The 21,520-nt window shown below is 41.6% G+C and overlaps 1 protein-coding gene across 2 annotated transcripts in view; it reads left to right on the top strand.

The window, feature by feature from the left end:
- LOC106590136 (collectin-12) overlaps nucleotides 1-21,520 on the top strand; it is a 62,127-nt gene that overhangs the window by 21,618 nt on the left and 18,989 nt on the right. For both annotated transcript variants that reach the window (XM_014180756.2, XM_045710792.1), the window contains one exon: nucleotides 21,024-21,146. In XM_014180756.2, the coding sequence (XP_014036231.1) occupies nucleotides 21,024-21,146 (123 nt within the window). The remainder of the gene's footprint in view (nucleotides 1-21,023; nucleotides 21,147-21,520) is intronic.

The raw sequence follows: 21,520 nt of genomic DNA, 5'->3' as shown, positions 1-21,520 counted from the left end.
GTCTTCTCTAATTGGCTCAGCTGTGAGGACATGACTACAGTGACTGAATACTCTATATCTGAGTACTATAATATTTAATGTAGTGTTTTTGTAGACTGTAGTATTTTCTATAGTGTTTTATTATCTATTTTCCATAATCTGTAGGTAGGACTGAGGACTGAACAGGCAGTTCAGCGCTTCTGCTCTTTTCTATAAGATGAAAGGAATACAATGTATGGTCTATACTTGGCATAAATACTGAGTATACACTGTACAATAGTAATTACTGTAGTGTTTTTGCTGACTGTAGTGTTTTTGCAGACATTACTGTAGTATTGTCGGGGTAGGTTCCTTGTTCCTTGTCAATCATTGGCTAATTGGTGAAATCAGCAGTCAGACAATAACTTCTTTAAGTTAATCAATCAAACCTTTATTTAATGCAATTGCAGACAGAAGTTGACAATGGAAACACAGCATGTATGTCTCAGAGTAAATTCTGCACCCCACCTAAGGGCGCAGCTGATTTTATACATGTGGTCACTCCCTAGTGGTATGATCACCTACATCAATGTTAGTATACAGCAATATGCTGAGGTTATCTTATAAGGTAACCTAGTACAGTAGCTTATCTGAATTCATTAGCATTGTCCACTGTCACACAAGATCAAAATGTCAAAACCAGACAGTGGTTACTTCTCTTTATCTAGTTTCGGTCTGACTCAGACCTAGCCTGCAAGCACACTCTTGCAACAGCTAGGGCTTAACCACAAAGACTATTAGAGATGGCTTATGCAACGTATAGTGGCAGACTTTTTAGACACATAGCAACAGTATCTATTATAAGGCCTGCAGCAAAACATATAAATCTTAAAGTCCCCTTAATCATTTATGGGGAGGGCCTTTGGGACCCTAACCCCTTCAGTATTTACTGTAGTGTTTTTGCAGACATTACTCAAGTATTTACTGTAGTGCTTTTGCGATCTATAGTATACTGTAGTATTTACTATAATATTCTACAGTATACAAAAGAAAATGATATACTAGACATAATCAATGGATATTACAATGTGTAGTATAGTATTCAAAAGTATACTACAGTTTACAACAGCATTGTATAGTAAGTACTGTAGTATACTATAGTAGTATCTTTTCATGTGGGAAAGAGGTATGTTAGGTCAGCTCCCCATATGGTCTTGTTTCAGAGCGTTACTGAGCGATGTGACCAAGACAGTGATGAGTTTGGCTGATGTGTGTTAGCCTAGGCAGTAAAAGGGTTGGCCCATTGTGACTCTCTCAACCTGCTTCCTGTGAACTAGCCCAAGAATCTGTTCAACACTTTTATGGCCTCATGGTTCCTCATGGTTTTATCTGGACTCCACATCTTGCAACACTGAAGCAGACCTGCTGTGTTTTTAGTCTTACAGAACAAATACGTCAACTGTACAGTACACAGCGCCTGTAAATGATGACATTACATTGTCGGAGCTGTTTTGGTCGGAGTGTAACAAGCTTTTAGCCCCAACAGTGTACTCACTCACTGTGTGCGTGCGTGCGTGTGTGCGCATGTGCGCGTGTGTGTGTGTGACTGGGGTGATTTGAGTAGAACCTCATGGCTCGTTCTGAAGTTAAATCACTCATGGCAGAGGAGCTGTGTTAAGAGTTTATTCTCCACCCATCTCTCTGTACCACTGCGTTTAACACTCACGCACACAAACTCAGTTAAACACACCATGCAATCAATGGGTCACGCACATACCTGTCTTAAAATCAAACACTCACACACTTTATCACCTTATAACATAACCAAACACGTAATGGGTCTTGGGTTTGACTGGGGCACTGTAAGATACTGTTAGCAGTTGTCATGGGTATGTGTCCTAAATGGTCCTGGTCATAAGTACAGTAGTACACTAAATAGGGAATAGGGTGCAGCCATGGTGGAATACAGTAGAGCTTGCTCCATGATAGATACCCAGCTAGCACATTTGGTTCCTTGGAAGTTGTGGGAACGTATTTTTTTGGTTTCACATTGGTTGTGGGAACTAAGCCATACGTTTCCTGACCAGTAAAACAGAATGTTTTTTTAAACGTTTAAATGTGAAAATATTTTTAGATTGCAGGTAGGACTGTGGCGTTCACGAAATTTTGTCAGCCGGTGATTGTCAACAAATAACAATCGGTCTCACGGTAATTGACAGTTAATTAACATAAACACATTTAGCATCTCCTGGCTTCTACACATAGCCTACAAGCCACTGATGCTGACCTTTGGAACAGCTACATTTTAAAAAGTCTAATAAATCCATGTAATATAGCCTACACCTTCACAATAAATCCATTATTAATTTAGACAGGTCTAAAGAAGCATGATATGAAGAAAATGTAGTCTATTTCAGAAGAACAGAATAGTATACTTTGATTTATCCTTATGTTAGGTCCTAATCTGGCTATGCCAAATGGCTGTGGGCTACGCTAGTTAATTTAGCAGACAGGATTTTCTTAGAATTCCGTGGCATTATTTTATAGTATGAAGAATACAATGAATAAAATAGAAAGGATATTTTCTCCGAACGATTTGAGGGAGGGCATACATGCTATTCTGTGTTGAGCAGTTCACAAAGAAATAGGCATTCCTATATGCTTAATTTAGAGTTTTATTTTACTAAGCAAGTCAGTTAAGAACAAATTCATATTTACAATGACGGCCTAGGAACAGTGGGTTAACTGCCTTGTTCAGGGGCAGAACTACAGATTTTTACCTTGTCAGCTCAGGGATTTGATCTAGCAACCTTTCGGTTACTGGCCCAATGCTCTAACCACTAGGCTACCTGCTGAGTTATTAATTTAACTTTAGTTGTTCTACAAACGTTTGTCTATATGTTTAGATTTTTAATACATTGTAAGGCTGCATGATGCGACTCTAATGATGATTTGAAATGATGATTTGAAAAAAGTAGCTTCAAGGCGAGTTTTTTGCGCAGGCTGTACACACTTCATCAGTCACACATTCACAATTTTACAAGCACTTGATAATGCCTAGAATTTCAAGGCAGCATCCCCTTTGTGTGGCCGTATTGCACCCTAAAAAAATCCATGCCTTTTGCGGCCAGTGGCCGTGGTGCCCTTCTCGCTGAGTGCAGCTCGCGCCATCACGTGATTGGGTCTTTCTCACATCCTACAAGTTATCCAATTCCGAGGTGCATATTGAAGATATTAGAAGAACTGTTCCACATTTTATTTTCGTCAGCTAACAAGATGAGTAGGGCTAACAAACAGCAAAGCACTAGCCTATGTCAATCTACTATCCATCATAGTACAGAAGTAGACCTATTCTGTGTGAGAAATAAATATTCCAAACATTGTCTGAGACAGTTGTGGGATGCGATAGATCCCAAATTGATACAACCACTAGCATCATAAAAACTTTTTTACGCGATGTTGCTGACGCAACATATCAGAACATTTAGCTTCAAATGTCAATGAGCTATTAGGCTATTTCTTCACATTATAAGTGCAGCAATGTGCACATGGGAGTAGGCTATAAGCGCAAATGTTCCATTAGCGGAAAACACCATTATCAAAAGTGACTGCAAATGCAATTATGCATGTAATGTTTTTATTATAAAGGTGCATTTCTATGGTAAAAATTTGCTTCCCCAAACTTGAAATTCACGCGCTGCTTATGTATGCCAGTTAGGCTCTACACCCCTTGTAAAGCAGATTAATGTGCTTAATTTTAAGAAGTTATTTTGCCACTTCAGGTCTGATACAAACCTTATTGAAACATATAGGCCTATGGCACTAGCTGTTCTGGGGGGGGGGGCAATGCCCCTGTGACAACAATTTTGGACCCACTTGTGGCCCCCCTAAATGTGGAGTATGAAATAATTTTTACATCACAAATTTTTGCTATCGTTCTTTTTTTACATCCGTTATTAGACAGTGGCAACGATGATGATTATGAACATGGTCTTTTGCCTGCTAATGCCTGCAATGCAGTGAAGAAAACGATATGACAACAATTACGTCTAATGTAACTGGCCCCTCTAACAGTACAACTGGCCCCAGCTTGGCCCCCCCAGTTGAAATGGTCTAGAACCGCCACTGGCCTATGGGCTAGGCGACATGAGGTGTGTGGGGAGAGAGTAGCATGCATCTCTTCTTTATGAGGAATGAACTCAGTCTGGATATGCGAGTGTTGTCAGGGGGGAGTTCATTTGCACTGCTCAATAAGCAGTGGTGTAAAGTACTTAAGTAAAAATACTTTAAAGTACTACTTAAGTATTTTTTTGGGGTATCTGTACTTTACTTTACTATTTATATATATATTTTTGTTTTACTTCACTACATTCCTAAGGAAAATAATGTACTTTTTACTCCATACATTTTCCCTGACACGGAAAAGTAATCGTTACATTTTGAATGCTTAGCAGGACAGGAAAACGCACTTATCAAGAGAACATACCTGGTCATCCCTACTCTGGTGGACTCACTAAACATAAAAATGCGTGTTGAAGTGTGCCCCTGGCTCTCCGTAAATACTTTTTTTTTTTTTATTGTGCCGTCTGGTTTAATTAATATAAGGAATTTGAAATGATTTAAACTTTTACTTTTGATACTTTGGTACATTTTAGCAATTACATTTACTTTTGAAACTTATATATATTTAAAACCAAATGCTTTTAGACTTTTACTCAAGTAGTATTTTACTGGGTGACTTTCAATTTTACTTGAGTCATTTTCTATGAAGTTATCTTTACTTTTACTCAAATATAACAATTGGGTACTTTTTCCACCACTGTCAATAAAGCAGGCTTCACATCCACCGGCATTTTGTTTATGGTGTATTAGAAATTAATCGCAAACTTTTGGACATGGAGCGCATAGCTCAGGCTAACAAGGACTCTGGATACTACCCCGGTTACTGTCGGAGTGGCAGGAAGTTAGGAGAGGAGGAGGGAGAGAAAGAGAAAGGGATAAATAGAGAGAGACAGAGAGAGAGAGCGAAAGAAAGAAAGAAATCACACTGGAAGATGCTATTCCCAGTGTAGCCATTACAGATGGTCTAGCAATGGCAACAAAAGGAACCCGTCAGAAAATGTCATGCCTCAAATACCAGCTCATGGTTTATTTTTCCAGCTGTTTGCATCAGAGGATAAATAACCTCTTGTTTGTTTTCTTTCCTTTCCCCCAAATAGTTAAATTTAACTTGTTTGTTTCTGTTTGACATTCTCCCTCGGCTCTATCGTCACTGGGGGTCTTTGTGGCATCTGGGTTCATTTTGATTGGCACCTAAATGATCCAGTAGGAGATGAGACCCAGGGGGACGGAGACCAATGAGATGAGTCGATTTTTAAAGGGGAGGCTACATAGGCCCAGTTCCAAACATTACAAAAACACTAAGCAGAGCGTAGAGAAATTGCATGCAAGGTTCTGGAACTCAGCGGGATGGTTATGAAAGAAAGGGGAAAGAGAGACACGTCTCTGCCAAAATACTGCATTACTGTTGAAAATGCTGACCTTTAGTAAATAACTGATTCTAACTTTCTCTGATGGAGCTTTTTCTCTAGACCTTTTGAGTTGAGTATGCACATATTATATTTTAAAATATACTGTACCAGTCAAACGTTTGGACACACCTACTCATTCAAGGGTTTTTCTTTATTTTCTACTGTTTTCTACATTGTAGAATAATAGTGAAGACATCAAAATCATGAAATAACACATATGGAATCATGTACTAACCATAAAAGTGTTAAAAAAATCGAACTATATTTTATATGGGAGATTCTTCAATGTAGACACCCTTTGCCTTGATGACAGCTTTGCACATTATTGGCATTCTCTCAACCAGCTTCATGAGGTAGTCACCTGAAATGCATTTCAATTAACAGGTGTGCCTTGTTAAAAGTTAATTTGTGGAATTTCTTTCCTTAATGCGTTTGAGCCAATCAGTTGTGTTGTGACAAGGTAGGGTTGATATACAGAAGATAGCCCTATTTGGTAAAAGACCAAGACCATATTATGACAAGAACAGCTCAAATAAGCAAACAGAAACGGCAGTCCATCATTACTTTAAGACATGAAGGTCAGTCAATGCGGAACATTTCAAGAACTTTGAAAGTTTCTTCAAGTGCAGTCGCAAAAACCATCAAGCGCTATGATGAAACTGGCTCTGATGAGGACCGCCACAGGAAAGGAAGACCTAGAGTTACCTCTGCTGCAGAGGATAAGTTCATTAGAGTTACCAGCCTCAGAAATTACAGCCCAAGTAAATGCTTCGCAGAGTTCAAGTAACAGACACATCTCAACATCAACTGTTTAGAGGAGACTGCGTGAATCAGGCCTTCATGGTCGAATTGCTGCAAAGAAACCACTATTAAAGGACAGCAATAAGAAGAAAATACTTTATTGGGCCAAGAAACACAAGCAATGAACATTAGACTGGTGGAAATGTATCCTTTGGTCTGATGAGTCCAAATTTGAGATTTTTATATCCAACCGCCGTGTCTTTGTGAGACGCAGAGTAGGTGAATGGATGATCTCTGCATGTGTGGTTCCCACTGTGAAGCGTGGAGGAGGACGTGTGATGGTGTGGGGGTGCTTTGCCGTTGACACTGTCAGTGATTTATTTAGAATTCAAGGCACACTTAGTATTATTATTAATTAGAATTCAAGGCACACAGCATTCTGCAGCGGTATGCCATCCCATCTGGTTTGTGCTTAGTGGGACTATCATTTGTTTTTCAACAGGACAATGACCCAACACACATCCAGGCTGTGTAAGGGCTATTTGACCAGAAATGATAGTGATGGAGTACTGCATCAGATGACTTGGCCTCCACAATCACCCGATCTCAACCCAATTGAGATGGTTTGTGATGAGTTGGACCGCAGAGTGAAGGAAAAGCAACCAACAGTGCTCAGCATATGTAGGAATTCCTTCAAGACTGTTGGAAAAGCATTCCAGGTGAAACTGGTTAAGAGAATGCCAAGAGTGTGCTAAGCTGTCATCAAGGCAAACGTGTCTACTTTGAAGAATCTCAAATATAAAATATATTTTGATTTGTTTAACACTTTTTTGGTTACTACATGATTCCATATGTGTTATTTCATAGTTTTGATGTCTTCACTATTATTCTACAATGTACAAAATAGTTAAAGAAAAACCCTTGAATGAGTAGGTGTGTCCAAACTTTTGACTGGTTCTGTATATTTTTTAGACCTCCACAGTTTTTTGTAGGCTAAGCCAAGGACTTCTTGACTTCTTTTCTGTTGAAATGCATGTCAGGTTTCTGTGCTTCAGTCGATGTTGTATCTGGCTATGTATTGTTATAGTCATCAACACTCCTTCCAGTTCTTTCTGCTAATGGTATTTATTTTCCTTTTTTGGAAAGTATTATATTAAACTCCTGTCACTGATGGTGGTCAGCAACCTTTGGACCACACGCAAATAGGCTACACACCCTCACACACGTGCTCACACACACACACGCACGCACGCACGCACGCACGCACGCACGCACGCACACACACACACACACACACACACACACACACACACACACACACACACACACACACACACACACACACACACACACACACACACACACACACACACACACTGCGTTGATGGGGTGGGGGGGTTGGCTGCAGCTTAAAACCCTTGTTTTGCTTTGTAACCAAAACCCAAGTCATTCCTTGGGCCTCAAATCACTACGCTAAAAGGGGCCTTTCCACCCCCTCACTCCACACCATTGTTGATGTAGTTTTCTGGAAAGATGGCCTGTTTGTGTAACTGCTGCAAAAAGCTGAGTCTGTACAGACACAGGGAGGGCCTCTGATCGGGGTTGGGGTTGGGAGCTAGTTGGCTAAGCAGGAACACAGCAGATACTGCTGCCTGCCTCCCTGCCTTCCTCCCTGCCTCCCTCCCTATCTGCCTCCCTGCCTGCCTCCCTGCCTTGCTCCCTGCCTCCCTCCCTGCCTCCCTCCTTATCTGTCTCCCTGCCTGCCTCCTTGCCTCCCTCCCTCCCTATCTGCCTCCCTGCCTGCCTCCCTGCCTTGCTCCCTGCCTCCCTCCCTGCCTCCCTCCCTATCTGCCTCCCTGCCTGCCTCCCCGCCTCCCTCCCTCCCTATCTGCCTCCCTGCCTGCCTCCCTGCCTGCCTCCCTGCCTGCCTCCGTGCCTGCCTCCGTGCCTGCCTCCGTGCCTGCCTGTCCGCCTCTTTGCCTGTATGCCTTAAAGTTAAACCGCAACTCATCTGAGAACCATTCTGGAGGTGTTCATTTATTTACCTCTACTGGATCCTTATCCATGGTAAAGAGTGAGGAATTTGGCCACCTTCATATCCACTGTAGAGGCACCATTTATCTTTATCTCATGCTCTATTTCTTTTTTGCAGCCCAGATACACTCCTTTTATCTGTCTGACATTACTCAATAGATCAGAGGGGGTGTCTGGGAGATTTAGAGATTGTTACACCATGTAAAATACGTGTACCCGGCTCCCTTTATGAGTACAGAACCAGGGAAATACCATGGGGAAATATAAGCATGCAGTATGGGAATTTGAAAGAATTTGAATGATATGAGCAGTGTGTTTTAAATGGTAGTGTTCTACAATTGAGGATTCTCTTAGGTGACCAGTAAAGGCCAGTTATAGACCAGTAGAGACCAGTAGGTAATAGACACCAGTAGGCAGTAAAGACCGGCAGAGACCGGTAAACCAGTATGTGACCAGTAGAGGCCAGTAGAAACCAGTAGAGACCAGTAGAATCCAGTAGAGACCAGTATCTTCGGAGGGCTATTCCCAGAACCCTCTATGAACGATTCCACCAGCCTTATTAGCCTTTAAAATGTAATTATTTATGACAATACAATACATATATCAAAATATCTTTCTTTGAGGGCCTAGTTACTTAAGTGATAATGCCAGAGAAGACGGTGTTTGGAGGATATGTTGGCACAGGTGTTGTTAGGCCCCAGACAAAGTCGGCTTCGAGGAAATTATCACTTTTATACAACGGGTTAGCAACATATTCAAATAATGATTTACATATTTTAATTAAAAACGTTATTTTGATGAATTTATTCATACTATTTCATCCTTCCACTAGATATAGTCCCGACACAAATCTAGGGTTGCTATCCAAGCTGGCTGGTCATTCGTTCTATCGTTTCGGTTGCCAGAGAGCGACCCAGTCATTCAGTCTTTTTGTTCTGTATCTATGGACTCTACCCGGTCGTTCGTTCTAAATGTTCCATTGCCAAACTGGCTTATCCCTTGCTTGCTAGCTAGCCAACTACGGCTAACTTGTGTCACATCAAACAGTGCAGCCAGAATAACAACAGTAGCAGCATTTGCATTTGTTTAAGCTGTTTTCTAGTGAAATTGATTTGAACACATCCATAACAATGAACTAATGAGATGCAATTTTGCCTCATTAAAATGTGCTATCTTGTCAGGATGCTGTTGTTCAAAGGAGAACTGCCTGCCTGTCTCGTCCCGACTCCTGACCCGTTAATAACAGCTGGAGATCGAATTTGAATATTGAAACAATGTTGTAAATGTCGGAGAGAAAGACAGCAAGGTTTATACAAATCTCTGCTGTTGAAAATGAAATGCTAGTCTAAAAGAAATGTGAGGTAATGTCTAGATGATTTTTATAGTGGAGATCAAGTTCATAAATTGCCTGGCTGGGCTGATGAGACAGTGGATTGCACTGTCAGATGGAACAGATGGAACATCAAAGATTTAGCCGGTGATAACTTGTGGAATAGACACTGGCTGAAATGCGGTTTTAACCAATCAGCATTCATGATTAGACCCACCCATTGTATAAACCCAAACACAATGGTGTTAAGAAAATCTTGGTTTACAGGCCACATCAGACCTGCAAGTAACATTATGTTGGCTTGCAAAGTGGTGTTTAATTCCTATTGGAATCAAATCAGAGTTAAGAGATCCAACAAGTGGATTTTCTTTTTATCACCCACACCTACATCCAGAATTACTGCCAAGGCAAATACAATTGAATATTGAGACAACCTCAATTATCTAAACTGGAACAATATCTCAGTAACGGGTGCAATAAGTCCAACTACTAACAGATTGGATTAGTTTAGAAAAATGTATGCTATTTATCTCTGTGTAGCATAAAATGTATCAATCAATCAAAAACACAGATATTAAAACAAACAATTCTGAAAATCACCCTGCAATAGAGCATGCTGGGAAATATGATATATGGTTATATGTTGAACCCTTCTTGTTTTCCAAAGAATCTTTCTTGCCTAGAAAAGAAAAGCGGTTCTTAGGATGTTAAAGGTTCTAGGTAGAACCCTTTGCCTTACAAAAAACCTTTATCCTCCTGAGTGGTGCAGTGGTCTAAGGCACTGCATCTCTACTGCTAGAGGTGTCACTACAGACCCTAGTTTGACTCCAGGCTGTATCACAACCGGCTGTGATTGGGAGTCCCATAGCGTGGCGCACAATTGGCCCAGCGTTGTCTGGGTAGGCTGTCATTGTAATTAAGAAATTGTTGACTTGCCAGGTTAAATAAAAAATCCTCTAAAAGTGGTTCCTCTGATCAAAATGGTTCTTGGTAGAACCCTATCCCTCTGCAAATAACCTTTTTTTCTAAGAGTATAGAGACCAGTAGGTGACCAGCAGAGACTAGTTGAGACCAGTAGATATGTGATAGAATGACTTTGTGGGTTGGTTGGAGGATCAGTGGTTCCATCTATGTCTGTTGTCATCTACGTGGCAGATCCCTGTCTCAGACTCTCCTAAGCTCTCTGTCACAGTGGCAAACACTTCCTGTCTGGCTCGTCACACTTTACTGTATTGTGACAGGAGTTACTGTCTGTGTTCTCTACTGTCACTACTACATCTGCTCTGCTTTCTCTATGTCTGTCCATGTTTCTCTCGTCCTCTTCTTCTCTCTCTGTTTCTCTGTATCCTCCCCCTCTCTCTCTGTTCCTCTCTATCCCCCCTCTCCACATTTCTCTCCCTGTCCAATGCTTTCTCTCCCCTCATCCTCTGTATCTCAATCTCAGCATCCCCCTTTCCTCTCGCCACCCTCCCTCCATCCCTCTTCACTCATAACCGCTCGTATCACCCCCGCCTGTCTCGTGTGGTGGAGGCGTATGGTTTCCATCACATGTAATACAAGAGATGGAGCCTAAATCAGGCCACACATGCAGCAGAGATGGTGTCAGTTTCCTGGGGCCCCCAAGAACGATTGCATGAACTTAGAGCCCTCTGGCCCGCTTGGTTTCTCCACTCACTATGTATTACATCATTCACAGGTAGAAACTAAGTGAACACAGGGGACATGTTTTGGATTCTATTCAATCCAAGCTGTTAAACAGTCAGTTATTAGGCAGGCTGTACTGCCAGGACCAGAGCTGGACTGAATTGATGTTTGAGCACATTTAGCTTATTTAGCTTGGAGGCCCAGTTTGGAGCCTGTGCGTAAAGTTGAACCAAGCCCTAAGCCACGGTGGCTGACCTCCACCCTCCCCACTGAGCAGAATCCTGGTAATGGGAAGCAGAGCTCGGTCTCTGCTGTACCAACCAAAGTGATACCTCCTAGTCAGTCACACACAAATACATTGGCTTTATGCATTGTCATTTAATGACAGGATTTAACATTGGTGTAAGTAGGGCTGTTACAGTGACCGTATTACCACCACACCGGCGGTCACGAGTCATGCCAGCAGACAAATTCCATGTGACCGTTTAGTCACGTTATTAGGCTTCTCCAAGCTCTGATGCTGTGGATGGTCATTAGTAGCCTACCAAACTTGCTAACTGCCTGGTACTCAGCACTCTATTGTCCCTCTAATCATTCTGGCATCAATGCAAATGTTATCGAAAATCTAATCAAACACTTCACGAGAGCCTGTGAGTTCATGTTGCACAACATTTCTATAGACTATGCAATTGCGTGAGAACACAAGAGTTTTGATGGGAATTATCTAGTGTAAATTGCCTCTATTAAAAAGAGGAGGCTCCCATCAGCTTTCTATAGGCTAGGTCTACTATATTTATTTTCTCAACTTTCCTAATATTAAACACATTGCTTCTCTTTACAACAGGAGTATAGCCTACCTGGCTGGCATGAAAATAAACCACGGGAAAAGCGTCCTCCATTATCTATTTAAGTGCATAGATTACATGTATTTATTTCCCCCTCCCAAATTTTGAGACGGGTGCACGATAGTGGTCCATTCTAAATCAAAACAAATGTCACACATATATTATTTAGTATGTCTAAAGACGAGATTAAATCAAGAATAGTATGATGGGTGACAATATTAGCCTATCACTTGACTATGCTTGGAATATTAATTTCTCGCACAGAATAGAATAGGTCACCTTTTGTACTATGGTAGAGAGTAGATTGACATAGGCTGGTGCTTTTGCTGTTCGTTAGGCCTACTCATCTTGTTGGCTGACTATCTTGTTGGATGACGAAATATAAATGTGGACAGTTCTTCCAACATCTTCAATATGCGCATAGGAATTCGAAAGTACGCTTGCAGTTGCGTCCCCGATGTGTATGTCTTCATTAGTAGCCTTTGAAAAAGACCCGATCACGTGACAGGCTTTGGCTAATAATAATTTAGATATCTGAGAGAGCCATGTGAGTGAGGGGTGCTTCAGAGCACACGGCCAGGAGAAGGGAATTATGATTATTATATTCAGCCCAAGGGCACAACAGACACTGGACACAAAAGGCATGCATTTTTATAGGGGTATTACGGCCACACAAAGGAGATGAAGCTGGGAAATTTGAGGCTGTCACTGGTGTAGAGAGGAGTAGGCAGGAGGCAGTCGCAGGTTTAGAACTACTGAATTTATTTAAGCACCATAGATCAAAGCGGGACGAAACCCAAAAGATATTGTGCTCAAAATATATCTTCATAAACAAAAAGGTACAGGATGAACCCAAAGTGCAAAATATAAAGTACTCAGGAAATAGTAAGCAAGATTCACGTCATGAAAACAAGTAACATTTTCAAAGACCGACAAAGACAAATGGCAGAGGGAGTATATATACAGTGATAGAGTGGGGATTGGAACCAGGTGTGTGTAATGATGACGAGACAAGTCTGGGGTTGATGAGTGAAGGGCGTTTGCCAGCAGTAGGTTCAGCAGCAGCTAGAAGGCCGGCGACGCTGAATGCCTGAGCTGGACAGGAGGGGAAGCCAAAGCGAAGGCTAGTGTGACAGAGTCATTATCAAGTGCTTGTCAAATTGTGAATGAGAGACTGATGAAGTGTGTGCAGCCATGAGACTTTTTTCAAATCATCATTAGATTCGCATCATACAGCCTTAGAATGTATTAACAATCAAAACATATATCCCAACATTTGTATCACAAATAATTTGCATAAATAACTCTAAATTAAGTATACAGGAGGACCTGTTTCTTTGTTAACTGCTCAACACCGAATAGTCGCATTTGCGCACTCCCTCAAATCGTTTGGAGAAAATATGTTCAATTGTATTCTTCATACTATAAAATAATATAAAATAATGCCACGGAATTCTATCCAAATCGTGTCTGCTAAATGAAATAGTGTAGCCCAGAGCCATATGGCATAGCTAGATCAGGGCCTAGCATAAGGACAACTCAGAGTATGCTATTCTGTTAATCTGAAATAGACTACATTTTCTTCATATCGTGTTTCTTAGACCTGTCTAAAATAAATAATGGATTTATTGTGAAGGTGTAGGCTATATTAAGGCGCACAATATGGCGCACAGCATCGTCCGGGTTTGGCCGGGGTAGGCCATCATTGTAAATAAGAATTTGTTCTTAACTGACTTGCCTAGTTAAATAAAAAAAATATTACAAAAATTAAATGGATTTATTAGAGTTTTTTAAATTAAGATTTTCCAAAGGTCTGCATCAGTGGCTTGTGTGGAAGCCAGGAGATGCTGAATGTGTTTATGTTAATTAAGTGACAATTATTGTGAGACAGGCAGTTATTTGCTTGACAATTACCGGCTGACAAAATGTTATGACCGCCACAGCCTTAGGTATATTTCTCAACTTTCCTAATGTGTTTATTCATGCATATTCATTCACACACAGAGACATAGGCGTAAGCACGCACGCACACACAGACACGCACACACACACACACACACACACACACACACACACACACACACACACACACACACACACACACACACACACACACACACACACACACACACACACACACACACACACACACACACACACACACACACACACACACTTTGTCTCGTACTGTCTTGTACTACTTTATGCCATTGAAGAAGTCAGAGCTGCGTATGAGTCATTCATTGAGCCTTCCTCCCCCTCCAAATTGTAAAAAGAGCTCTTGGCTTGGTTTACAGTATATCAAACGATCTTATTAAACTTCTCATTTCTATATGGAGTAAAGAGCCACAGATGGGCTGCAGGAAAAGTCCAGAATTTAGCATGATTTACAAAACAATTGTACCATTCCACCCGTATTGTCCTGCATTTTAACGACACCGTTTTGGTCTTTTCGCACAACAAGGTTATCCGTGACGGTCCATTGTCTTTATGTGCTCTCACCAGGAGTCTATCTAACTAGTCTATTTCTCAACCATCTCAACCATCCGGGATGCCAGAGGTTCACTTTCACATAGGAATGCGATGATTGCCCTCTTGGAGCTGATTTTGTGCTGATTCCTGGAAAGGATTGAGTGTGTGTTAGGCAGGGCACAGTTCCAGATCACTCTTAGCCTGACCTCCGCTCACTGACCTCCTCTCACTGACCTCCGCTCCTTATCGGTTAATATAGCTTTCTCCTCATATTTACTGTAAGTCAACTCTGTCTTCTAATGAGCAAGGCTGTTCGTTTCTGCTCGACCATTTGCCCCAGGGACGTCCCGCTTGACATTCTGGCCAAGAATTAAAAGGGCAATCCGGGATTGGTACATCCATTGGCCACTTGAGCAGTTTTATGTTTTTCTAATCCCAGAGTGACCCTTTAATGGTCGATTTGTAGAAGAGAACAAGTTGATGAGGCTTGGTGAGAATACGGTTCCAGTAAACTGACCAAACGTTAGTCAAAGGCAAAGCTCTGGGACATAACAGCATCCTCCGATGTGAACAAGGTAGACATTGTCAGGATGTCAGAACTCAATAACATTAGAAGAACAATAGCGTACACTGTTCATCCCAAACAGCACTTAGTTTGGAAAAGAGATTGGTGTTCTTTACTTGTTATGGAAAAAGTTCTTAGTGTTTGGAGCAGCATTGTGTTTTGCTGTGAGCAATAAAAGTGTTTTTGTCAGTCTGTGGTCTCAGTATGGTCTCAGTATCCTGGATGTTGGTTGTTTTGTGGTCGTGGTCGGCAAGGCTAACCTAGGTTTGACCGTGCAGCTGTGGGAAGTGATGACGAACCACTGTCCAATTGAATGAGTAGCAGCCAGTCTGAAGTAACCATGAAACTCCACAGATAGACAACACATTGTTGTTAAACTGTGAAGAAGGAAGCATCGCATTCATGCTTGTCCCCATTTCTCTGGAGTCTGCGTCAGATCCTTCCTCAAAAAATGTGTATAGTCATAGACCAGCCTGTGAATGATTTTCACTGTAGCTTACAGTCACTTGGTGGAGTCTTTCGTTGACAGATTTTGGCCGGAGTAAAACCTCTCGCTTTGCCTCTTCCTCTCTGGTAAATTCAAAACTCAATGTTTAAATGGCATCAGCTATCAGTGGTTCTCTCCTCTATGTTGTGGTCTGTTTTGTGGATTTGGTTTGGTGATCTGATATGAGAACAGACAGTTTATGTTTCACATTTTGTTTGAATTGTCCAATGTACATCTGTCAGATGACTACTTGGCTTCTAACATTCAACAAGGGAATCTGTGGGCCTTGTATCCCAGGTGCCTATGGTATGAACATAAAGATGCTTTCCCAGTGAGTGACAATGTTTATTGACCTAACTTTGATGTGACGCAGTCAGGAGTCCAGCATCTATACGGTGTCCCAAATAGCATCCTATTCCCTATATAGTGCACTACTTTTGACCAAAGGGAATAAGGTGCCATTTAGGACATAGCCTGTGTCTGTTGTCAGACTGAAGGGCCCATCCAGGAAGTCATCCACTGGGCGACAAACAACCAAGCCATGACCTTTGGATCACGACCTTGGACTGAGAGTGTCACTGGGATCTCACTGGGGTGCAGAAAAACACAAGAGACCAACAGAACACAGCTGCTTCATCTGATACCTCCAGCCCCCTTCTCTCTAAATCTGACCATCGATTGGAAAGAGTAGGGATGGAATGAGCTGGAAAATGGAGGGGGTTGCAGGTTGCTTTGTTGTTGTGGTGGCCATGTTTGTGTTGACAGCTGTCCTCCATGTTGAATACTTGGACAGCTAATCCTGGGAGCTCAGTTGATCCTGTCAACATTGTCTAACGACGAAAAAGTTGGAACGCCTTGTCTGTGTATTGTAAAAATTCATTTTCTAGTGTTTTGATTTACTTTCAGAGCAATGGATTTATAAGAACTCTGTCAACATATTTAGATAGCACTGCTGTTTCTGGCGCAAGCCTTTTTGATTACTTTGAAGTGGTGTTCTCATGTGCTTGTTTAGCAGTGGAAGCCGGCATTGGGTTTGTACTCCAAACACACGTCAGTCGTTATAAATGTCCGGAAGCTTTGATATCCATTTTGTTTAGCCCTGATGGCTGCATACTCAATGACCATTGCCATGATCTACAATGATCTATGCATAGAGGCAAACCACAGATTGAAGCGGATCTTTGTCACTGACCAAGACATTTGCCAGCTGCTATTGGACCTGTCTGACGTGATTCTGTATAACTGACTGCACACACAGAACTGGCACAGTGATTGTAAGAGATATTCTTGGCAGGCGCTAGTCCTCGTTAAGAGATTTTAAGGGGGCCACCGAGGGGCCAGTTATAGATGGGTGCATCATAAGCCATGTGAGGATGCCATTTGTGACTCACAGAGAGCTGGACAAGGTACCTCAGCTCCAAAAGGAAACATATGTGATGTCAGGATAGCAAGGTGTACAGGTGCTATCATTCATCTCTCTCTCTCGCGCTCTCTCGCTCTCTCATTTCTGTCTCGTTCTCTTTATTTCTCTCTGTCTTTTTCCTCTCTCTTATTTCTTGCTGCTTCCCAACTGTTATCGCTCTTTGTCCGTCTCTTTTTCTCTCTACTCTCCTTCTTTGACTTTCTCTTGATTAATTAACTTCTTTAGCTGTAATTACAGTGCATTCAGAAAGTATTCAGACCCTTTTAATTTTTCCACATTTGTTACGATACAGACGTATTCTAAAATGGATGAAATTTATATTTTTCCTCCTCAATCTACACACAATACCCCATAATGACAAAGTGAAAACAGGTTTTTAGACATTTTAGCATATTTATTAAAAAAAACAACAGATACCTTATTTTCACAAGTATTCAGACCCTTTGCTGTGAGACTCGAAATTGAGCTCAGGTACTTCCAATTTCCATTGATCATCCTTGAGATGTTTCAACAACTTGATTGGAGTCCAGCAGTGGTAAATTCAATTGATTGGACATGATTTGGACCGACACACACCTGTCTAAATAAGGTCCTACAGTTGACAGTGCATGTCAGAGAAAAAAAACCAAGCCATGAGGTTGAAGGAATTGTCCGTAGAGCTACGAGACAGGATTGTGTAGAGGCACAGATCTGGAGAAGTACTCCAAAAAATATCTGCAGGTCCCCAAGAACACAGTAGCCTCCATCATTCTTAAATGGAAGAAGTCTGGAAGCATCAAGACTCTTCCTGGGCTGGCCGCCCAGCCAAACTGAGCAATTGGGGGAGAAAGGTCAGGGAGGTGACCAAGAACCCAATGATCACTCTGAAGGAGCTCCAGAGTTCCTCTGTGGAGATGGGAGAATCTTCCAGAAGGACAACCATTTCTTTGCTAAAATTTCTAAAAACCTATTTTTGCTTTGTCATTGTATGTAGATTGATGAGGAAAATTAAAATGAATCAATTTTAGAATAAGGCTGTAACGTAACTAAATGTGAAAAAAGACAAGGGGTCTGAATACTTTCCGAATGCGCTGTAGAGTGACTGTTGTTAAAGAGTAACAGTAATGAAAAGATCAGCTCTCCAGTTGTGTTAACTTAACATGTTGTGTAATAGAGCAGTGTGCTAACTGCTGAAGTGCTCCATGTGGTTGTTAGGGGCGATGGGGAGTGCATAATTAGCCTCAGTGAGCTAAAGTGAAGTTAGTGAACTGCTGCTTGCTTGGACCGCCAGGGAGTTGAGTCAACCTGAATGACTCAAGGTTGGCTAGGAGCTAGTGAAAGCTTGGAGTGTTGAACTGTGTTTGCATATGCTTTGCCTCATAGGAATGCTTTGCCTCAACACTCTTTCAGGTAAATAAATGTTTCACTCTGACTTGGCTGTGTGGACACAATGCATCTTCAAGTCCCACTGCGGCCCTATAGCAGCCGAGCAACCTGACAAACTTTTTATAATCAATTAATAAATTATTTCTTATTTACATTGACAACCTGATCACTCCAGTATTTTCTAATTGGCTAAAGCTATCCGTTGCTAGCTATACCTCTTTTCAATTGTATGGGTGGTGACTAAAGAGCTCTGGCACCAAATGGTTCCAGTGCACTGAAGAAAATTAAGATTCTTAAATGGTCCTTCCTTCCTCAGCTCTTAAGGTTCCTTGGAGAACTCTTGCCCGATGAAGAATAACCTTTTAGTTAAGTGTGGGATTCTTCACGTGGCATCTATGGTTCTTCAAAGTTCTAAAAGGTTCTTGAAATGTATGGAAGGCTGCAGATGTGTCCCTTTCATAGCACAGAGCACATTGAGCAGTGTTAACTAGTGTAACATTTCTAGTGTTGATTCAGGGCTTAAATTAACACTGTAAAGAGTCAAATTAACACTAAGTGGTGTAAAATAACCTCAGTGTTGTTGTTAATAACCATAGCTGAACCAAAACCACGCCCATCATTATCATATTTCACAGCATGCATTGATTTTTAGATTTGTTTGTTTCAATATCTATGTTTCTGATTGATTAACTAATCTTATGCTACTCAAATATAAATAACATACATTTTTCTAAACTAATCAAATCTGTTACTTGGACTTATTGCACCCGTTACTGAAATGGTGGTCCCAGTTTAGATGCTTTAGGTCCCTCAAACTCAACTCTGGGCCTTGAAGCCAGTTCTACTGCATTATTAATATTTTTTTTACTGTTCCCCTCTAATCAGGGACTGATTTAGACCTGGGACAGCAGCTGTGTGCAATTAATTATCAGGTAGAACAGAAAACCAGCAGGCTCTGGATCTTGTAGGGTAAGAGTTGAATACCTCTGCTTTAGGTAGTATCATACAGTATCTTAATACTCCCAACCCTAGCAGTCATTCTAAATAGAGGTTGCAGGTGAAAACAAATTCAGAATATTGGATATCCCCACTCTGTCTGGATTGTAATAGGAATAACACGTTACTTTACAGGCCTGATGTGGCCTGTAAACCATTAGTTTCAGGTCACCTTGTTAGGGTTTAACTAGACCCTCAAAATAAGGCCTTACAAAATATAAATTGCCTTTAAACATTGAGTCATTCAATTAGGATCTCACTTGGCAAATGTCACATGGTTAAAATGAATGAAAGAAACAACAAATGTCTCTGTTACTAGCAAACACAGTCATGGGTAGTACTCTAAAATTCACTTGAAAGGCACCCTGGGAAATATGTAAATAAGGCTAAACACATTATTTGCATAAAATAAGGTGTTGAGTGTGTGCTCTTCCTCAAAGAACCATCCTATTTAAGGTTCTTATTTGGTTCCAACTGGAACTTTTATTTTTAAGACTAAGCTTCACTGGAAATCACCATTTCTACACCAATGCTTTTAATGGAAATTATTAGGATATAATTCATTATCATAATCACATTAAACGAATCAGGAAGCTCAATAAGCATATATTTAGCATAGGCCAAGAAGTGTTAACACAAAGATTGCATTGGCACAGGCTGCCTTTGTGTTGCCATGGAAATTTCCATGTCTTGGAAGTGGCTTTCCTTGCGCTGAACATGCAAAGGAGTTTTATTTCAGGTACATGGAAAGCAGGACCTTTCATTTTCCCCCACTTCCTGAATTCAAATGAAATACAGCTGTGTTCCCGTCAGCACTGCGGATCTCGGCACTCATCTGTCAGGAAAGATATCCTTGGAAAGAAATATTCCAAGAGAATGTAGGAGAATGCTTGCGTGGCTCTGTGACTTTCTCCACTGGTTGGAGGCACTTGAAGGTCCATGGTTTGAATCAGAGGAGGTTGGTATCATATCTCTTCATCGTATGTGTTTCTTTGGTGTCCCTCGCCCCCTCACCAACCGGGCCCCAGGGGACCAGTGGGCCCTTTAATGTGGCCTCCAGGCTGTTTGTCCAGATGCGGTGATCTGGAGATTAAGACCCAGAACCTGGATAGACCCCAGATTCCCAGCCCACATAGGGCCAGCCAGGCCCCACTCTGACCTCGCTCTCTGCTGTCTCCACATAGCCTGACTCTGCAGCCATCTGAGCCGCAATAGACACCTGACCATATGTGTTCCAAATGGCACCCTGTTACCTATATAGTCCACTACTTATGACAATGGCACCCTATCCCCTAGGCCTCTCAAACTCAACTCTGAACCTTGAAACCAGTTTCACAACGTTTTTTCATTGTTCCCCTCTAATCAGGGACTGATTTAAGTGGGTGCAATTAATTATCAGGTAGAACACAAAACCAGCAGGCTCTGGACCTCGTAGGGTAAGAGTTGAATACCCCTGCCACAGGTAATGCACAGAGACCCAGGACCTTCATACAATGTATTAAATGTTTTGGTATGATAACCATAACATCCTTTCACTTCGTATGGCTACATTGTGAATACTGATGTAGGAAGGAAAGGAAACATGCTATTTCCCCAAATGTTTATTAATCTGCATTTCTCTCCCTTGTGTAGGGATCCAGGAGGGGACCCAGTGCACTAAGTGTAAGAATGAGTGGGCGTTAAAGACCTCCATAGCACTACTCTACGTGCTGTGCACTCTACTCACCATCGCTGTGGCTGTCCTCGGGTATAAAGGTAAGCAGAGACACACATCTATCTGTCAGTCAAAGTGCATGCATGTCTGTGTCCCAAGTGGCACCCTATTCCCTATGTAGTGCACAACTTTTGACCAGGACCCATAGGGAATAAGGTGTCAACTTTAAAGAGGTCGGGAGAGACATATTTTCATGCTTGTGTGTCTGTCAAAAGGGCATGCTACTTTTGAGACCTAGAATAGAAAGTGTATGTCATTGTTCAACCGAACCTGATTATGCCCTAGCATGTTGTTACTAAAGTCGTGCGATTTGTTGAGAAAGTGATTGTCCAAACTGTGCGTGGGGTCCTTGTTCATATCCTGCCAGGAAATAAGATTACATTGGAGAGTGTGTGTGGGGGGACCAGGCTGTGTA

This window comes from Salmo salar, chromosome ssa29 (assembly GCF_905237065.1).
Source record: "Salmo salar chromosome ssa29, Ssal_v3.1, whole genome shotgun sequence".
In the NCBI taxonomy this organism is placed as follows: Eukaryota; Metazoa; Chordata; class Actinopteri; order Salmoniformes; family Salmonidae; genus Salmo; species Salmo salar.
The sequence above is the reverse complement of the archived record's forward strand: the minus strand, read 5'-3'. Positions and strand labels throughout refer to the sequence as shown.